Here is a 19,012-nt window from a genome sequence, read left to right on the forward strand (position 1 = left end):
ACAGCTGTAAGTTCAGTACTCAATGGTACTTTTTTCTTTTATCTTATCCTGAGGTTTGGTGACCATTTCAGTATAGTGGTGATGGGGGAGAGTCTTCTGTTTTGTGTTAATTTCATTGGTTAAAAAAAGAGACTGCCTTGGCCCTTTAATAGGACAGAAAATTAGGTAGGCGGAGTAAACAGAACAAAATGCTGGGAGGAAGAAGGCAGTGAGTCAGACTCCATGCCTCTCCTCTCTGAGATGGATGCCCATTAGACTCATCCTGGTAAGCCACACTCAAGTGGCAATACGGATATTAGAAATGGGTTAGATCAATATGTAAGAGCTAGCCAATAAGAGGTTATAACTAATGGGCCAGGCAGTGTTTAAAAGAATACAGTTTCCGTGTAATTATTTCTGGTAAAGCTAGCCAGGTGGCAGGACGCACCCCACTGCTCATACTACATGTAAGAAACATAAGCATAAACAACTTAGCAAGAGGTAAATATTGAGCCAAACAAAAAGAAAAAGGATAAGCTCTGACTTAATTTTATTAAAAACTGGATGATAAGTAATCATAGTGAAAAGAGAAATGAGGGAGGAATGGAAAGTGGTACACTATATTATCACTATCAAAATACCATATAGAAAATTTAAAAATCAATTAAAATTACAAAGAAAAATCTAGAGTTGGACACATACATCGCAGGGGTAGGGTTCTATTATCATTCAGCAGCTTTGTTTGGTTCTTATCGTGCGCATTTATTTTCAAAATATTGCTTATTGAGACAGAGTCTCTCTATAAAGCCCTAGCTGGCCTGGAAGTCAGATCGGGCCTACCTCTACCTCCTGAGTCCTTAGCAACACTGTACTTTTTTAACTTATGTGAAAGGGATTTCATTTTTATGGCATCATCAGCTTCGTGTACAAGATTAAAGCACTGTGCTATAATGCATTTAGTTTTATGTCTAAATGAGCATGAGCACAACCAAACTATATTAAATATACAGTATATAGCTCACTTATGCATCTAAGATGTGGATGCACAATTATTATAAGTTAAGCAAGTAGTTAATTAAAGGAAAGGGCCTGAGAGCCATGATGCAGGCGTAGAGTTTCAGCAAGAAGGAGGCAGAAGAATAATCAGAAGTTCAAGGTTATCCTTAGTTACACAATGAACTCAAGCAAGGCTAGGCTACATGAACTATCTCAAAAAACAAATACTATGTAATATTATTTGAGCCTTATTCCACTCCTTCAGTTTCACATCAATAAACTAAATTTTCATTAAGACAGTAAATTAAACCTTTCAGAAACACCAATTTGCATAACCAATATAATCACATTTTTAAAAAATAGCAAGAAGTCAAGAAGCAAGACCACAAGCTCAAGGCCTGCCTAGGGTAGGTACTCCACTTCAAGACGAGCCAGGCCAACTTAGTGAGATCCCGTCTTAAGATTAAAAAGAGGTTGGAGCATAAGGCTCTATGTTTACTTTGCAGAATAGCATGAGAATATAGAATCAAGATGAAGTACCTCAAACCAAAACAAGCTAAAAGGCCTATACCCATGCAGAAAGTTCTAGAAGTTAAAAATCACCAGGAAGATAAAAAGGATTCAAGGTTTTCTGACACTCAACTATCAGAAAACACAAGAAATAGTAAAAGACACACCACTCAGGCATGGTGGTGCATACTTTTAGTCCCAGGTCTTGGAAACAGAGGCAGGTGGATCTCTGAGGTAGTCTGGCCTACAGAGCAAATTCCAGGCCAGTCATGGGCACATAGCAGATTTTGTCTCAAAAAGCAAAGGAAACACACAAAAGACACAAAGTAACAAATGAAAAAGAAAAATCAATTACCTCCAACTCTCTCTGGCCGTGTGCACATGCTTACTCAAGGCCTACTCCAAGTGCATTAAACAAGCCCTTAGAGTTTCCTGCCTTCTACAGGTGCTATTTTCCTCTGACCCAGTGACCAGGCCAGAAGTTAGAGCCATGTAGTATGGCAGCCAATTCTTCTGCTAATGTGAATATTTTACTACTTAAAAGTTACAATTTAAAGTTATTTCTGTAAAACAATCATTCATTTGCTGTGTTTTCTTCACTGGCAATTGAAGGGAGAATAGCCCAGTTTGAGACCAAGGAACATTAAAAATTCATTATAGCATCAAAAATCTCTACATTACACATCTTTCTGTATTGATGTGTAAAATGATATTGTATGTTTGATATATCCAAAGTAACCTCAATTTTTTTTCTTCTTAGTCAAACTACCTGGACCAATGTGCATCTTAAAAGTTTATAGGCAGGGGCTAGAGCAATGGCTTAGGGGTTATGAGCACTGGTCATTCTTCCAGAAAACAGGAGTTCAATGCCCAGCATCCACATGGAGGTTCACAAGAATATGTAATACCAGTTCTAGAGGATCTAACAGTACTCAACATGCACACAGTGCAGGCAAAACACTAGGCACATAAAACAATAAAGTTTATAGGCAATTAATGGGGAGTGGTCCACACCTATAATTTAGCACTGTTGAGGCTAAGACAAAGGGACCAAGAACTGCAGACCCGCATAACAAAACACTGCCACCCAGAAAGAGGGAGGGAGAGAGGGAAGAAGGGGAGAAAGGTAGGAGAAAGGAAAGGAAGAATGAACCAGGAAGGAAAAGGAACTAAAGGGGTAAACAACCAAGATTACTTAGAGAAATAAGACAGTCATGTTCTATGCATCGATCTACAGACTATTCAACATTGTTAAATTTGACTACTTTATAAGACAAATAAAACTCTTCTATTTTTATGTTTGTTTGTGTGGTAAGCTTACCCAACTATGACAAGTTGCTTCTATTTGCTTATGTACATAAGAAAAATTCAGGCATGCCAGTGGTCAACTACTTTAGTACTTTTTTTTTTTTAACCAACCTCTTGAGTAAGTTGGCACAGTTGAGTAAGCTAGGCACCAAGAGACTGTTTAAAAAGCACAGAACTCAAAAACTGCAAACATCTTGCGAGACTGACAGCTTCAAAGTGCTCTCCCGGGCAACTTTACCACAGGGCACGAGGACTGTAAGCTGATGGCGAGGGGGTGGGGGAGGCAAAGGGGAAGTTTTCACTAAACAGCAGTGAAGTAGCAAGCAGATCCATTTCAACCATGCTGCTAAGAATCTTGAACCTGCCAGGTATACAGTTACAAATACAGTCCTATAGTCTCAAACAGCTGAATCACTAGGACCAGTTTCCCAGTCTATAAAGAACTTTTACTAACAAAATTGAGGCGTATGTGTGTGTGGGGGGGGGGAGCACATAGGAACCTAAGAACTTTCAAGATTCTGCTGAAGGAAAGGGAGGACCATGGAACAGAACAGATTCCAAGACTTTGACTGTCAGACATAGGTTGCCTTCAGTCTGAGGTTCCAAGCATGCCTGAGCCACAACACTTGTTGGACAGGCAAGGAAGTGTGCAAAGTATTTCCTAAGTAGGTCCACAAATCTGGGTGGAGTACACATTTTAACAGGTGCTTGGAAATTCATCTTTCTTAATCTTTACACAAACCTATTTCCTCGAACAAATGCAGTTTATCTTTGTAAAAGCAGAATGAAGAAGTTCACCCATTTTTTCTGTTTTCAAGTAACACACCATTTCATGAGAAACAACACTAAAAAACAGTTCACGAAAATGTTAATTTATCTTAAGGTTTTTTTGTATCTTAAAACATGTGGGTCAGCTGGGTGGTGGTGGCACATGCCTTTAATCCTAGGTCTCTGTGAGTTTGAGACCAGCCTGGTCTACAGAGTGAGTTCCAGGACAGGATCCAAAGCTACACAAAGAAACTGTCTGGGGGTGGGGGGAAGGACCAAACAAACAAACAATAACAAAACATGTAGGTCACCTCTAAAATCCTATAAACTTCATTAAGGGATTTTAACCCCAACTTTTTCTTTTATAGCTTAATTTGTTAACTAATACTACAGACTGAGCATCATCTTCAAGTCTTCAGTATTTAAGGCAAGAAACACACCTTTTCAAAATGGCTATCAAGTGATAGATTATCCTATACAGTGATAGATTACCACGAAAAACTAAATAAATTGTTGAAGTGAAAGGGGTATTTAAGGTATGTGTGATATTTCTAGTTCAGGAAAAAAATAAAAAGACTACTCTTACTTTGAATGCTACAGCAAAATAAAGAATAATAATAATACCCGAATCAGAAAAATGCTGACCAGCTGGTTAGATAAACGTACATGTGTGGATGGACACTAATACACAGATCAAGATAAAGTTATATAGTACCAGACTAAGGACTAAAAAAATACACTATGGAAACAAAATATGCATGAGGAAACATGATTATTTTGAAAAAGTAAATTTCAGATAGGTGGTGGTGGCACACGCCTTTAATCCCAGCACTCAGGAGGCAGAAGCAGGCTGTGAGTTCGAGGCCAGCCTGGTCTAATAGAGCGAGTTTCAGGACAGGCTCCAAAGCTACAGAGAAACCCTGTCTTGAAAAACAAACTAACAAATGAACAAACCAAGTCTATTTGCTTCCCTTCACATTTTTAACAACTAATCAAAATCACTAAATTCTCCAATCAGATCAGATCCAGTGACTAAGAGCTCTTAAGCTTAATCTATATGTCTTTCTTGCTGCACTTGGTTTCAGAACCTATTTTCTGGTTCTTCTGGGTTTTTTTTCTTCTTTGAGACAGGATCTCATTAACTATATAGACCAGCTGACCTCAAACTCGGAGATCTGCTTGCTTCTGTCTCCTGAGTGCTGGGACCAAGGGCATGCGCCACCAGGCTCATCTGGCTCGTCTACTCTGGAGATCTGAACTTAAGTCTCCATGCTTGGGCAGTAGGCACTCCCTAGCCCCTGTACAAACCTAAAAGACTCTGTTCCTAAATGAACAGACTACCTTTACACAGACTACCAGCACAAATGCCAGCACATCTGTGAAAGCAAACAACATCATACTATTTTTGTGAATTCCACTTGGAACGGCCGGACCACCAGAAGAGTTCTTGGGAATTCAAAGGAGTTGCTACTGCCCCAGCTCCAACACTATCCCTTGTTGTGCCAAGCTAACTCTCTACAGGGAAACAGCTAACAAAACAGAATAAGTAACTTCCCTTAGTTTTCCAATCCATTAGAATGAAATTCTCACAGGAGAGTATATCTCAATGTTTAAGACATCTGCCTCCCCATTCATAGGTTCAAATCCTACCCCCTAAGAGGTGACATCACTGAGAAGGGCTGGGTTTGGGGGAAGTGACTAGGTACTGAAACAGAGCTTTATGACATAAAGGAGTGCTGCCCCTTTCACCATTTGAGACTGAGAATGAAGTCGGAGGAAGTAGGTCCTCTCTAGGCAGGCATGCAATCTGCTCACCTGGACTCTCGAGGCTCTAGACCTGGAGCAAATAAATATTAACTTTCTAGATGCCACCTGATTTATGGTATTTTGTTATCGCAGCCCAAAAGGTCTAAGTAGACACAGGATGGAACTGGGGACATGGCTCAGTGGTTAAGAGCATTTGCTGCTCTTGCAAAGGACTTGGGTTCAGTTCCAGCACCTAAACAGCGACCCACAACTGTGTGTTCCTCCAGTTCCAGGATATCTGAAGCTGTCTTCTTCATCTTCTTCTTTTTCTTTTTCTCTTTTGTCAAGACAGGATTTCTCTGTGTAGCCTTGGCTGTCTGGAACTCCCTCTGTAGACCAGGCTGGCCTTGAACTCATAGAGATCTGCCTGCCTCTGCCCCCAGAGTGCTGGGATTAAAGGTGTGCACCACCGCTAGAGTACTCTGATGCCCTCTTTTGATTGGCCTGCATGGGTTCCAGCACACATGTGGTGCACATACATATACAAAAATATGCATAGGCACGCGCGTGTGTATGTATATATATATATATATATATATATATATATAATTTTAAGTTTTATTTTACTTCATGTATGTGAGTGTTTTGTACTATGTCTGTTAGATCCCCTGGAACTAGGGTTTTAGATGGTTGTGAGCTACCGTATGGGTGCTGAGAATCAAAATCTGGGTCCTTTCCAAGAACAAGAAGTGTTCTTAATCACTGAGCTATTTTTCCAGCCACACAAAAATAAATCACAAAAAACCCCCGAAAACTCCACAGAAAAATAGAAAAGATGGAAGAAAATGAGAACAGTAAAAAAATTATGGGCATAGTATAATACAAATAAACATCATTAAACTTCTACTTCTGGCCTGTTCTTTTTTAAAATTTTTATTTATTTATTTATTTATTATGTATACAATATTCTGTCTGTATGCCTGAAGGTCAGAAGAGGGCGCCAGACCTCTTTACAGATGGTTGTGAGCCACCATGTGGTTGCTGGGAATTGAACTCAGGAACTTTGGAAGAGCAGGCAATGCTCTTAACCACTGAGCCATCTCTCCAGCCCTTCTGGCCTGTTCTTACAAGGAGCCAGGTGAAATAATTTCGCAACCAAAAAAAAAAAATCACAATATTACTCAACAAATAAGTAACTCGAGAAAGTTGTCTTTATAGTACTTATGTCTATGAACAGACACACAGCATCTGAGGTGGAGTAGAAACTAAACCTTAACATTCTCTTCTTCACAGCTACCATGATCCGTCTCTGTAACTCAATTAACCCAACAAATGCCCTTACAAATCCTGAATATTAACTCTAGAAAACACATAATGAGATCAAAGGGTGCCTTAAAGAAAGCACGGGTTAATAAGCACGTGAGAATGTCATTCAGAACCAAGGTCCAGGCTGTTTCAAATGTTCCTATTAAACAGCACAGCCCCTAGTAAAAATCTTCTGGGATCCTGAAGTGCACAGCATACACCATTTTGAGTCACTAGGACAGGCGCTCACAGGTCCCCAGGTGAAGATGTTGCCGTGAAAGGTTCCTCTTGGTTCTTTTAAGGTATGCTGAGCGCATTCCAAGGAACACCACGTGAGGAAGCCAAGACATAGGCTACAAAGACACACCTCTTCTGTGCGGTAAAATAAATCTTATAGCTCCTAGTGTGGATAGAATCCCGTAATGATAAACTTAGCACTTACAAAGAACACACCAAATCATTGTCAAAAACATGCAAGCTTGGTACACAAATTAGACATTTTTAATTAAGAACATTTCCAACATAACCCGCCTCGCATCTCTACGTGTTTATCACACACAACACTGCCAGAATATGATGCACAACAGAACTTATGTATTATTCAATCATCAAGACTTTTACAATTATTTATTCCTCATTTACTTGTATGAAAATGTTTGACCATAGGGAAGAGATTTTTTTTTTACATTATCATATTTTTCTCTATTTTGATCAAAAGGACCTTTGCTGTCTCACCTATCACTCCACTATTTCTGTGAGGAGTATGCTAAATCACTTAGACATTCACTCTATATAAATATGAAGTTGAGATGAGATGCAAAGGGAGAGAATTTACAAGCAAAAACACTGTTATCGTGTCCCACTTAACATTCTACTGTGCACATACTAGACTTCTTTGGGAAGGAGGGAACAAACTGATGTTTTTGGATCCCATAAAAATCCTCCATTCCAGTTCTCAACAACAACAACAAAAACCCAAAAACCCAAAAAGACCCCTAAATGGTCTAAATTCATAAGTATTAATAAACACAAGGTGATGATCCCAGTACAAGCTGGAAAACTAATGCATTTGTGCTAACATTTATTTCATATACATATGTGCTCTATCTTTAACAAAACTTGCTAAACATGAAACCTAAACACAGGAGCCACAGAAGGTCCTGCCTTAGAGAGGACATCAACTTTGCCTTATAGGTGAAGTGATCAAAATCAAAGGTTTTGTCTATTCTTAATTCAAATTCAAAGGGCCAGCCTGAACTACATCTATGGGTCTTCTACCTTGCACAAGATCTAATTACAAGTGGAAATCCAATAACTTCAGGAGAATACATCCTTACTTTCCCTTACCCCCTCCCCTCCAATACAGAGTTTACTAAAATGTCTTAAAGGCCAGAGATGGAGCCCTGTGGTGGGAGAGCTTGCTTAGCATGTGCAAAGTTCAGGTACAGCAGAGACTTACTGGTAGTAAACATTTCAGAAACAGGAAAAGCAAACGGGTTCTCGCAAAATTAGCAGTTGCTTTAACGCCAGAGTAGAGAACGGTTCAAAACGGGAGAATAACAAATGCTGAATTAAATGTGTGCTAACTAAGAAAAGTACTGTCATTATCAGCAATAGAATCCCCATATATTAAGTCAAAGCACACAACCACGAAGAGAATGCATATGTATTCCTTTGATATTCTTAAAGTGACTGATCCAAAATCAAACCCTTGGGGTTTGAGACTACTTTATTCTGCTGAATAGATTAGAAAGCTAATCCACCATAGTTATTTTTATGACAAGGTTATAATCGTACTGATAAAAATCTTAACGTTGCTCTAATGATAGGGAAAGAACATCTCGAATGGAGGAAGAAAGTTGGCTCAGCAAAATGGCTGTGGATCAGCAAACCAGACTTCAGGCTCCATCCTAATCCTGTGAACATATATAGTTAAATATTCATCTAAGTGCATGACTTCTCTCAACTCAGCCCTTCTCCAAAGCGGCAGTGCTGGGGGGCTGATTTCCCGCAAAATAAATAAAAATAACAAGAGAAAGGTCTTCAAAGTCACTGCCGCTTTGCACCATCTCCCGCAACCGGGACAAGCTAGGGAAAAAAAAAAAATTCCAGAGCTGGAAACAACCTCCAGGTACCGCGGGTGAGGGAGCACAACAACGCCTTCCCCGACGGCTGCGACGCCACCAGGTGCAGCAGCAGCAAGCGCGCAGCGGCGGCCGGAAACAAGGTCGCCCGCGAACGTGGGCGACGTGAGGCCCAGGAGCGCGGGGCGAGGAGACCGGCCGAGGCGGCTCCCATTTTGTCTCCAGGCCGGGCCTCCTAGGCGAGGCCGGGGTCCGTGTGCCTCAGCTGCCGCCCGCGCACGACCGCCAAGCTAGGCCGCGACTCACGCCCAGGCCCGGCGTGGCCTCCGTGGGCCCGCGCGGTCCCGCCCGCAGCCTGCACCCCGCGCGCCCCACCGACCTACCCCCCGGCAAACAGATGCACCAGCGTGTCCCTTTGGCTCATCCTCTCTTCTGCATGTCCTCCGGGCGCAGAGGCAGGACGCGAAGCCGGCGGCCCGCCACAGGCAGAGGCGTGGGCCGAGAGGGACGCCGGGGGAGCGGGCGGAGCCGCAGCTGCGGAAGGGCCACTGGCGAACCCTCCCGGCGCCGTCCCCGATTCGGCGACCTCCACCCGACTGCGCAGCCCGAGTCGCGAGGAGTCCGACGTCCCTACATAAACAGAAGCTTCTATTGGGTGAGACCGAGTGACGTCACGAGACCCGCACGCCTCTTTCACGTGATCGCTGGCGGGGGTGGGGGGGAGCATGGGACTCCTCAATGAAGGGCCGCGGGGCAGGACGGGAACGCGTGCGGGACTGAAGTGGGTTGCCTCGCCGGTGCACCTGCTCCGCTAATCCGGGAGGCGGCCCAGCGGCAGACTCATCTGCGCAGACCGGTTGCGACAAAGAGCCCAGCGGTCCGAGGTCACTGCCGATCTACTCTGCTAATGCGTGAATTCAGGACTGAGCCAGTCGGCTTTCTGTGTGCGCCTCGGAAATCGCTGAATGCTTGGAACCGCTTGTGCACAGATACCCGCGTGCATGCTCACCAACAGCACAGTATTAAACCTGATCATTCAGCATTAGCGTTAAATTGGGATCTGTAGGGGAGAGACGAGGTACATCACGAAACTTTTTGTCAGGGGAGGGGTGCAAGGCCTCACGGTGAAAGGAACCCTGATGGGTCTGGGTCCCTATAAAGTTCAGGCTGGGCTCCAACTCACAGACACCTGCATGCCTTAAACCTCCTAAATGGTGGGATTAAAGGCCTTCCAGGCTCTGTGGAACATTCCTGTGGCAGAATGCTGACAGAGAATTCCTGACAGGAATAAGGTAGAGTCACGTGGGGGGAAAACCTTCCAAGTTTCTTAAGTGAAGGGCAAGATTAATCTGAAGGTTTACTATAGGAAAAGATAATTATTTTATTGACCAACACATGTTTCTTATATGTATACATAAGACTAAGGAAAGTTTTTTTTCTCTAGAAAATGGTTGTTATTTTTAATTCCTATTAACTGGTAATTATTTCCGAGGCACAAATGAACAGGCAAAATAATATAATAGACACCAATATGCTAATCACACAGAAGGAACCGTAAAACTAGATTGTTTCGACTCTCTACGCGCTACAGGAAGTAGGATGAAAATTTAAAAACATACACACACACAGACAGAGACAGACAGACAGACAGACAAACGGGGCCATGGGAACATCCTTTGGACAAGAATGCCAACCGTGCCCCTTTATTGTGCTCAGGGGCAGCTTACAGAGGGCTCTAGCCACGCCCCAGCTCTCAGGACTCATCAGAACCCGCTCCCCTGCCACCAGGGTCTTGTGCTCAGAGCAACTGCGGGCTGCTCAGAGCAGACGAAAAGAAGTGTTTACAAGAAATTCGGGGTCTGGTGGTCCGCAGTCCTCAACAAGGAACAAATTTTATTTTATTTTTTTCTTCTCATATGATTGCCTGTCCATTTGCAGGCCCCCATCACCCTTTCCAGCCCACACAGAATTCTCCAGAACCACTTTCCTGGTGACACCACTTCCTTGACAAATCTGGTTGCCTTAGCTCCCTTTCTGTTTCACTGGCTCCTAAATTCCTACAGAATGCACAGACTGCAAGAGTGGGTAAAAATATTTAAAGAATCTCAACAGTGCCAATGATATTGTCTTCCTTCTTATTTTGATTATTATTGCTGTTGGGGGAGGGGCAGGTGCGGTCAAAGTGCTTTGCCCAAGGTTATGCAGTTCCTCCTGGAAGAGTTCGGGTTTGAATCCAGGAGCGTCTGACTTTAGAACTTTAGTTGTTAAAATAATAGCCATCTATTGGTCAGAAAAGAAAAAAAAAACTGGGCAAAGCTAGAAGAGCAGACTGAAAGAGTAACAACCCTGGGCGAATGCCAAAAATTCTGGCATCGCATCCAATGCCTATTTCTTTCCATCCATCCTACAGCAATTTCGTTGAGACTCAATTCCCATAGCAGTGGCTGTTAAAATGTGTGGGTTGGTGGTTTTGGGTGTGTTCAACCCTCCCCTACCTGATTCCAGAGCGCTTCCTCACCCCAGTGCCTCCACGGATTTGTTAGCAATCACTGGCATTCTCTCCTCTTACTCCCTCAAACCACTCCTCTAGTTTCTATCCCTCTGCTTTTGCCGAGGCTGCACATTCCATCTAAGTAAATAATACGATGTGCGGCCTAGGTGAATCGCAGCATGCTGCATGACGGTACTTCGTTTCCCCTTCATGCCTGTTTCCTTGTTTGGCTGTATCACAATATGATCTATATTCAGTGAATGGCCGATTGGGTCGTTTCCATACTGAAGCTATTCCCAAAGCTGCATCTGTGGACAAGTTCCACCGTGGACATGTTTCTGGACAATAACAGTTATTCCTAGGTAGTGACAAGTCCGGTGTTGCCATTTCCTTTTCTGTCTTTCTTAGAAGCCACTGTGGAAGCAGACTCTGACCGGGCACAATCTGGCTAAAATTGGGCGCTGCCCACTGGGGCGCTACGGCTAAGTCCGCGAGGACTCAGGCCTGAGGTAACCAAGCCTGCCGCCACTGTCATAACCTTCCTTATCTCTCGTGACTAGAACACCTCGTAAGCAGCTTCCTTCCACAGCTCCCTTTGCCCCTTTCTACAAGCTTCTATGCGCTTTCCTGAAGGTCGGCTTTAGTTCTCTCCCAATTTCTACCCAAAGGGCTTCTGAAAGATTCACAATCAGGTGAGTACCTCAAAACAAGGGCCTCAACTTCCTGACAAATAATGGTTTTTAACTGTAATTGCTAAATAGTTGGAAGTTCTTAGTAGCTGTTGGGGCAGGGCGCAATAGAAGCACAGCTGGACTGGTGCCATGTTGCCAATCTCTTGTTTTTCTTATTTTTTTCCTGTTATCTTTGTTTCTTGTAGGTTTAGGAATTCTTATAAGCTTCAAGCCTCAGGCTGGCAGCGTCAGTTTTAAATGTCTGGTGGGTTTTTATTGTGTAAGGCTGTTGTTATGGTAAAACACCATGACCAAAAACAACTTAAAGAAGAAGGAGTTTATTTTAGCTTAGGTTTCTAGAAACCTAAGTGCATCATGGTGGGGAAGCCTAGCAGCCAGCTGTAGGCACGATGCCAGAACAGGAAGCTGGGAACTCACATCCTCAATGTGAACCTTGGAAGCAGAGACAGCCAACTGGGGCATGTCTTTTATGTCAAAGCCTGCTCCCAAGGCTTATTTCCCCAGTAAGGCTTCACCACAGTGCTACCACCTGAGGAACAAGTATCCAGATACCTGAAACTATTTGTCATTCAGACCATCTCAAAAGGCAAAGTAGATTTTCTTTTTTCTTTTTTCTTATACCAAATGTGGCATTTTTGTCTTTTCTTTCTTTCTTTTTCTTTCTTTCCTTCCTTCCTTCCTTCCTTTCTTTCTTTCTTTCTTTCTTTCTCTCTCTCTTTCTCTCTTTCTTTCTCTTTCTCTTTCTCTCTTTCTCTCTTTCTTTTTGTTTTTTGAGATGGGGTTTCAGACTTCCCGGCTAGTCTCAAACTTATCTGAAGATGACCTTGAACTTCTGACCCTGATTCCTCCTCTGAAGTGCTGGGGTCACAGGTCTGTGACTCCGGGCCTGGTTTTTATGTGCTGCTGATGACCCCAGGGCTTCAAGCATGCTAGGCATGACTCTGCCAACAGAGCCACATCCCCACGTCCTCATTTTACTTTCAGCAGTGAGTTCAAATGCAGAAGGGTTTGAAGAGAAAGTTAAAATCTTCTTGTCAGTATCCTTTCCCAAATCATACTTTTCAGTGGAAACTATTGTCCATAGTTGGGTGACTATCCCTTTGGACACTCTGTGCCATGGGGACACTTTGAAGCACTTTATATTTATACAGCACTGTCTATGACTAGCCCTTGATTGCTTTGTTTTAAGATTTATCAAGTTACGATTGACTTGTAGTAAAGCACACACATAAAGTAATATAATTTGAGGAGTTGTTACATGTATACATTAGAAGCACCGCTGTAATAAAAGTAAGTGGTATATCCATCAATACCCTTCCACCCCAAATCTCCTGCCCATTGTAGTTTTTCCAGTCTTTTTAACCCTTGTAGGCAACCACTGTATATTCACTTACATTTGTCTACAGTTTCATCTAAATAAAACCACAGAATGCAAACACATATACATACATTACCACATATGCATATGTGTGTTGGCTTCTTGTCATAATTACTCTTAGACTACTTCATGCAGTAGCTCATTTCTGGTCTAGTGGCAACCGTTTAAGCTGTATGCAGTATTCAGTTATTACAAATAAATTCACATTCATGCATTTGTATAGACATATACTTTTGTTCCTCTCATGTGACAGGCAGGGAAGTCCCATTTTACAGACAGGAAATTGAGATGCAAAGAGATTATGGGATTTATTGAGCTTGCAAGTGATGAGCTGGGCTGGAAACCGAAGGAGTCAGGCTCGAAAGTCTGTTCTCTCCTCCCTTAGTCCGCACTGATAGTTCAATAGTCCTCCCCCATTGAGAACATGCACTGAAGTTCCTACAAAAACTTGAACATCTTTGGAAAGAGACATCAGGATTGGTTCTCCAGAAGGTTCTGGAGAAGAAGTGTGTACGTACATCTGAGTTCCAAATGGAAAATTCCAGGACAGAAGCTTCCTTATACAGACTAATCTCCCAGTGGGTACTTCCCATCAGCCACTCTGTGTCGCTTAGACTGAATGACATTTAATGACTTAGCCATGAACCCTGGTGATAAGCATTTAGAGGGAGTAGCAGAGATAGATAAAATATTTCACTTGCAAAGATGGTGAATCAACTTTTCCTTTGTGGGGAATACTATGTCTCAAGGCCTAAAAGCATGCCCAAGAGCTCCTGAAAAACCTCAAACATTTTTTTATTTAAGAACTTATTTGGGCTAGAGAGATGGCTCAGAGGTTAAGAACACTGACTGCTCTTCCAGAGGTCCTGAGTTCAGTTCCCAGCAACCACATGGTGGCTCACAGCCATCTGTAATGAGATCTGATGCCCTCTTCTAACATTGTGTATGTATAAATAAATAAATAAATCTTAAATTTAAAAAAAAAGAACTTATTTACACAGTCTATTTTGATCATGTTCTTTTCTCTCCCCCACAAGTATATCTCTAGAACTACCCCTAGTGCAACTCTCTGTATTAGCCAGGGTTCTCAAGGACAGAATTGATAGAATGGATCTCTCTATATTTGTGGGGGCTATTCTTGGTTGTCAGCCTAACTTTATCTAGCAGTAGAGGGCACAACTGTGATCCAGACCTTGAGGTAAGAAGACAACAGTCCTTTGATCCTTTGATACGGATCTTGAGGCTGGGTCCAGACGTTGAGGCTGGAAGGCACACCTTTAATCTGGGCCACACTTCTGCTGGAAGCCTACATAAGTACAGGGAAAGAAGGAAGGGAGTGTGTTCTTTCTTTGCCTGCTTGCCCTTGCCTTGTCAGCACATCCATCCCTTCACTGGCGTTGGAGTCTTTGGGATTCCAACACATACAGAAGACCAGCTGGTACCCAGCATCCTGGGACCAAGCAACTCAGCCTGTAAGAAAAAGGAGAAAGAGATTCATCCTATAATTTCTGTGACTCTAGAGAACCCTGACTAATATTAAGGGTAGATTTATTAGAGTGATGTACAGGCTGTGGACCCCTAGTCTCCCGATGCAAAGGCCAAGAATCAGGTAGTTGTTCAGACCACGAGGGTAGATGTCTCAGTTGCTTTTCAGTCTGTGCTAGAATTCCAAAGAAGTAGGTTCTAATATCAGCAAAGGAATTCCTCAGCAGCAGGATAGATGACCTTGCCAGCACCAGAGAGAAAAAGAAGGAAAAAGCAAAAAGCTTCCTTCTTTTATGTTATTTATATGAACTGCCACCAGAAGGCATGGAGGTATGTATGTCCTTCTGTGTGTTGTGATATAGGTTGCTTTTATGGGTAGATGAATAAAGTTGTTTTGGCTAATGGCCAGGCAGAACAGAGCCAGACAGGAAATCCAAACAGAGATAGAGAGAGAAAGAAGGCAGAATTAGAGAGATGCCATGTAGCTGCCAAAGGAGAAAGATGCCAGAACATTACTGATAATCCACAGCCACATGGGTGATACACAGATCAGTAAACTTGGTTAATTTAATTTGTAAGAGCTAATTAATATTAAGCCTGAGCTAATAGGTTAAACAGTTTATAATTAATATAAACCTTTGTGTGTTTTTTTTGTGACTGAACAACTGTGGGACCTTTTTCCTTTGTCTGTCTGTCTGTCTGTCTGTCTGTCTGTCTGGTGTGTGCATTTGTCTGGGTTATGTTGCTGGGTATTAAACCCATGGTCTTCATAGGCCAGCCAAGCTCTGTACCTCAGAATGACATGCTGAGCTCTTGAAGTTTTCAGCTAGAGTCTTCCTACATATATTAGGCTCACCTTGAACTTGCTATGTGCACCTTAGGCTGGCTCGAAACTTAAAATTCTCCTTCTTTATCTTTTTGAGTGCTGGAATTTCAGGCATGCGCCAGCACATCCATCTCACCAATAAATTTTATGCTCCATAGTGGTTGATGTGTAAAAATTTATGTTATGGAATTTTAACCACAATAAAAGTATGCAGGCAGTGCACATGGTCATAAATATATACCACTAGGACAGTTACAAGGAAAATATCAGCTCCCCGGCCTTCTTAGTGCCTCATTTTGTCTCTATGAGCAACTATTTATAAGGTTTTACTTATGTCTTCTAGTTCCATATTTTTCCCTCTTTTTCTTAAAAAGAGAGAGAGAGAGAGAAAGGCAAATTCATGGAGACAGAAACAGAATAGAAGTTCCTGACAGAGAGGGGTTGTAAGAAGTTTAATCTTTAATGAGGACAAAGCTCAGTTTGGGGTAAAGGGAAACTCTGGAAATGGTCATGGTTATACAATGATATGTATCGCTATGATGGCACTGACTTAAAAGGGTCGAGGTAGAAGCTGGGCTTGGTCCTGGGCCTGGAATCCCCACTGCTCCGTCTTTCAAATAATAAAGATACAGGTTCAGTAGTCAGATGTGCTTAGGTTCAGGTGATTGGGTCCTTCTTAAAGCCAACCGTTCACAACAGGGAAAGCTGGAATAACAGACTCAACAGCACAGCAGAACAAAGACAGTTCCTCATATTTACAGACTTCAGAGGGTGTGTGGGGTCTCTGAGCTTTGACAGAGGGGAAAACCTCTGAGTTTAACAGTTTAGTGAAGGTCCTGGACAGGATACAAGGCTGTCATTTAGGAAGGTAATCCTATGGGAATGTCAGATTGGGAGGTTAGCAGTTTAGGGAAAGTACTATAAGATGTGGCTGATGCCCTGTGTCAGGAGTAGCCTTAGTTATCTAACATTTCAGCATATGTGTGCATGTTTGGGACAGTGTCCAGGTGTGGTGGTACTAGCCTTTAATCTCAGCACTGGGGAGACAGAAGCAGGAAGATTTCTGTGAGTTTGAGATCCGCCTAGTCTATGTGGTGAGTTCTAGGCCAACCAAAGTTATATAATGAGGCTGTGTCTTGATACACGCATGTATGCATACATACATACAGACATACATACACATATATGGTCTGGAGAGATAACTTACTGGTTAAGAGCTCTTACTTATTCTTTCAAAGGACCTGGGTTTGATTTCTAGCACCCATATAGGTAGCATACAACTCCTGTTATTTCAGATCCAGGGGATCTGCCACCCTTTTCTGTTTTTTTTTTTTTTTTGATTTTTTTTTTTTGTACATTGCACACACGCAAACAAACAGGCACACAAACACATACACATAAAATAAAAAAATACAACTTAAAGAATAAAAAATTTAAACTTAAAAATCGAGGGCAGGTGGAACAGCTCCGCAGGTAAAGGTGTTTGCCACCAAGCCTGACAACCTGAGTTTGATCCCTGAAGCTCAAACAGTGGAAGCAAAGAACTCACTCCTACAAGCTGTCCTCTGACTTCCACACTCATCCTGTGGAAAGTGTGTGCCCCGACTTTACTAGGATTTCTATTGCTGTGATGAAACTCCATGTCCAAAAACAAGTTGGGAGGAAAGGGTTTATCTGGTTTACACTTCCACATCACAGTCCGTCACTGAAGAAAGTCAGGACAGGTATTCAAATAGGGAAGGGAACTTGGGGACAGGAGCTGCTGCAGAGGCCATGGAGGGGTGCTGCTTATTGAATTGCTCCTCATGGCTTGCTCAGTCTGCTTTCTTAGTGTCTTGGTTAGGGTTTCTATTGCTATGAAGAGACACCATGACCACGGCAACTCTTTTTTTTAAAAAAAAAAATATTTATTTATTTATTCATTCATTCATTCATTATGTATACAATATTCTGTCTGTATGTATATCTGCAGGCCAGAAGAGGACACCAGACCTTATTACAGATGGTTGTGAGCCACCATGTGGTTGCCGGGAATTGAACTCAGGACCTTTGGAAGAGCAGGCAATGCTCTTAACCACGGAACCATCTCTCCAGCCCCACAGCAACTCTTGTAAAGGAAAAAAAAAATTGTCTGGGGTGGCTAACACTTTCAGAGATTTAGTCCATTATTATCACAGTGTGACATGATATCATGTAGGCAGACATGGTGCTGAAGCAGGAGCTGAGAGTTCTACATCTCAATCAGCAGGCAACAGGAAGTGGTCTGAGACACTGGATGGTATCTTGAGCACATATGAGACCTTAAAGCCCACTCCACAGTGACACACACTTCCTCCTTCAACAAAGCCATCCCTCCTAATAGTGTCACTCCATTTGGGGGCCACTTTCTTTTAAATCTCTGCATTCTACTCCCTGGCCCCCAAAGACCTGTAGCCATATCATAATGTAAAAATGCATTCAGTCCATTTTTTTTTTGTTTTTTGTTTTTCGAGACAGGGTTTCTCTGTGGCTTTGGAGCCTGTCCTGGAACTAGCTCTTGTAGACCAGGCTGGTCTCGAACTCACAGAGATCCGCCTGCCTCTGCCTCCCGAGTGCTGGGATTAAAGGCGTGCGTCACCATCGCCCGGCTTGCATTTAGTCCATTTTAAAAGACCCCATAGCCTATAACAGTCTCAAACTTATTTAAGAATCTAAAGCTCAAAGTCTTTGAGATTCATGCTCTCTTTCTATAATCCCCTTTAAAATCAAAATAAAAAATCAGATCACATACTTCCAACATACAATAGCACAGGATACACATTACCATTCCGTAATGCAGGGAAGGGAGCATAGAGGAATACTAGAGAAAAGCAAAACCAAAAACCATCCGAGAAAACTCCAAACTCTGAATCTCCATGTCTGATGTGAAAACCATCTTTAGATCTCCAGCTCCTTCCAGCTTTGTTGACTGCAACATGCTTCTTTCTCTTGGGCTCGTTCCGCTCCCTGTTAGCAGCTCTCCTTGGCGGGTACCCATGGTTCTGGCATCTCTTGGCATCTCTAACATCTTGGGGTCTCCAAGGCAATCCAGGCTTCACCTCTACCACTTCACCCAATGGCCTCTCTGGGCCTGCATGCAGGGACACTCTGACACAGGCCTAGCCTCAGCTGTTTTCTTAAGTCATGGAGGCAAATTCCATAAGCCCTTTCCTCTATCCATAACTCCAGAACCACGTGACTGAAGCTGCCAAATTCTGCTGCATGCTGTGGCTGGAACATGGCCCCCTTGTTCAATGACATCTTCACCAGCTTTCTAGATCTTGCTCTGTGAACCAGATTGACCTCAAACTTAGAGATCCACCAGCCTCTGCCTTCCAGATGCTGAGATTAAAGGCATGCACTATCATTCCTGACTCTAAGCTTTTCTTTAGTTCTTTTTCACAAATTGGAAACTTAGCTGGATGG

At 42.7% G+C, this 19,012-nt stretch overlaps 1 protein-coding gene across 1 annotated transcript in view; it reads right to left on the reverse strand.

The window, feature by feature from the left end:
• The window catches only part of Slc25a36 (solute carrier family 25 member 36), a 31,119-nt gene extending 21,763 nt beyond the window's left edge, over positions 1 to 9,356 (reverse strand). Inside the window, exon 1 of the mRNA XM_005366677.3 lies at positions 9,080 to 9,356. Within this exon, the coding sequence (XP_005366734.1) occupies positions 9,080 to 9,120 (41 nt within the window). The 5' untranslated portion in view covers positions 9,121 to 9,356. The remainder of the gene's footprint in view (positions 1 to 9,079) is intronic.
• Between the last annotated feature and the right edge of the window lie 9,656 nt (positions 9,357 to 19,012).

This window comes from Microtus ochrogaster, unplaced genomic scaffold, assembly GCF_000317375.1.
Source record: "Microtus ochrogaster isolate Prairie Vole_2 unplaced genomic scaffold, MicOch1.0 UNK12, whole genome shotgun sequence".
Taxonomy (NCBI): Eukaryota; Metazoa; Chordata; class Mammalia; order Rodentia; family Cricetidae; genus Microtus; species Microtus ochrogaster.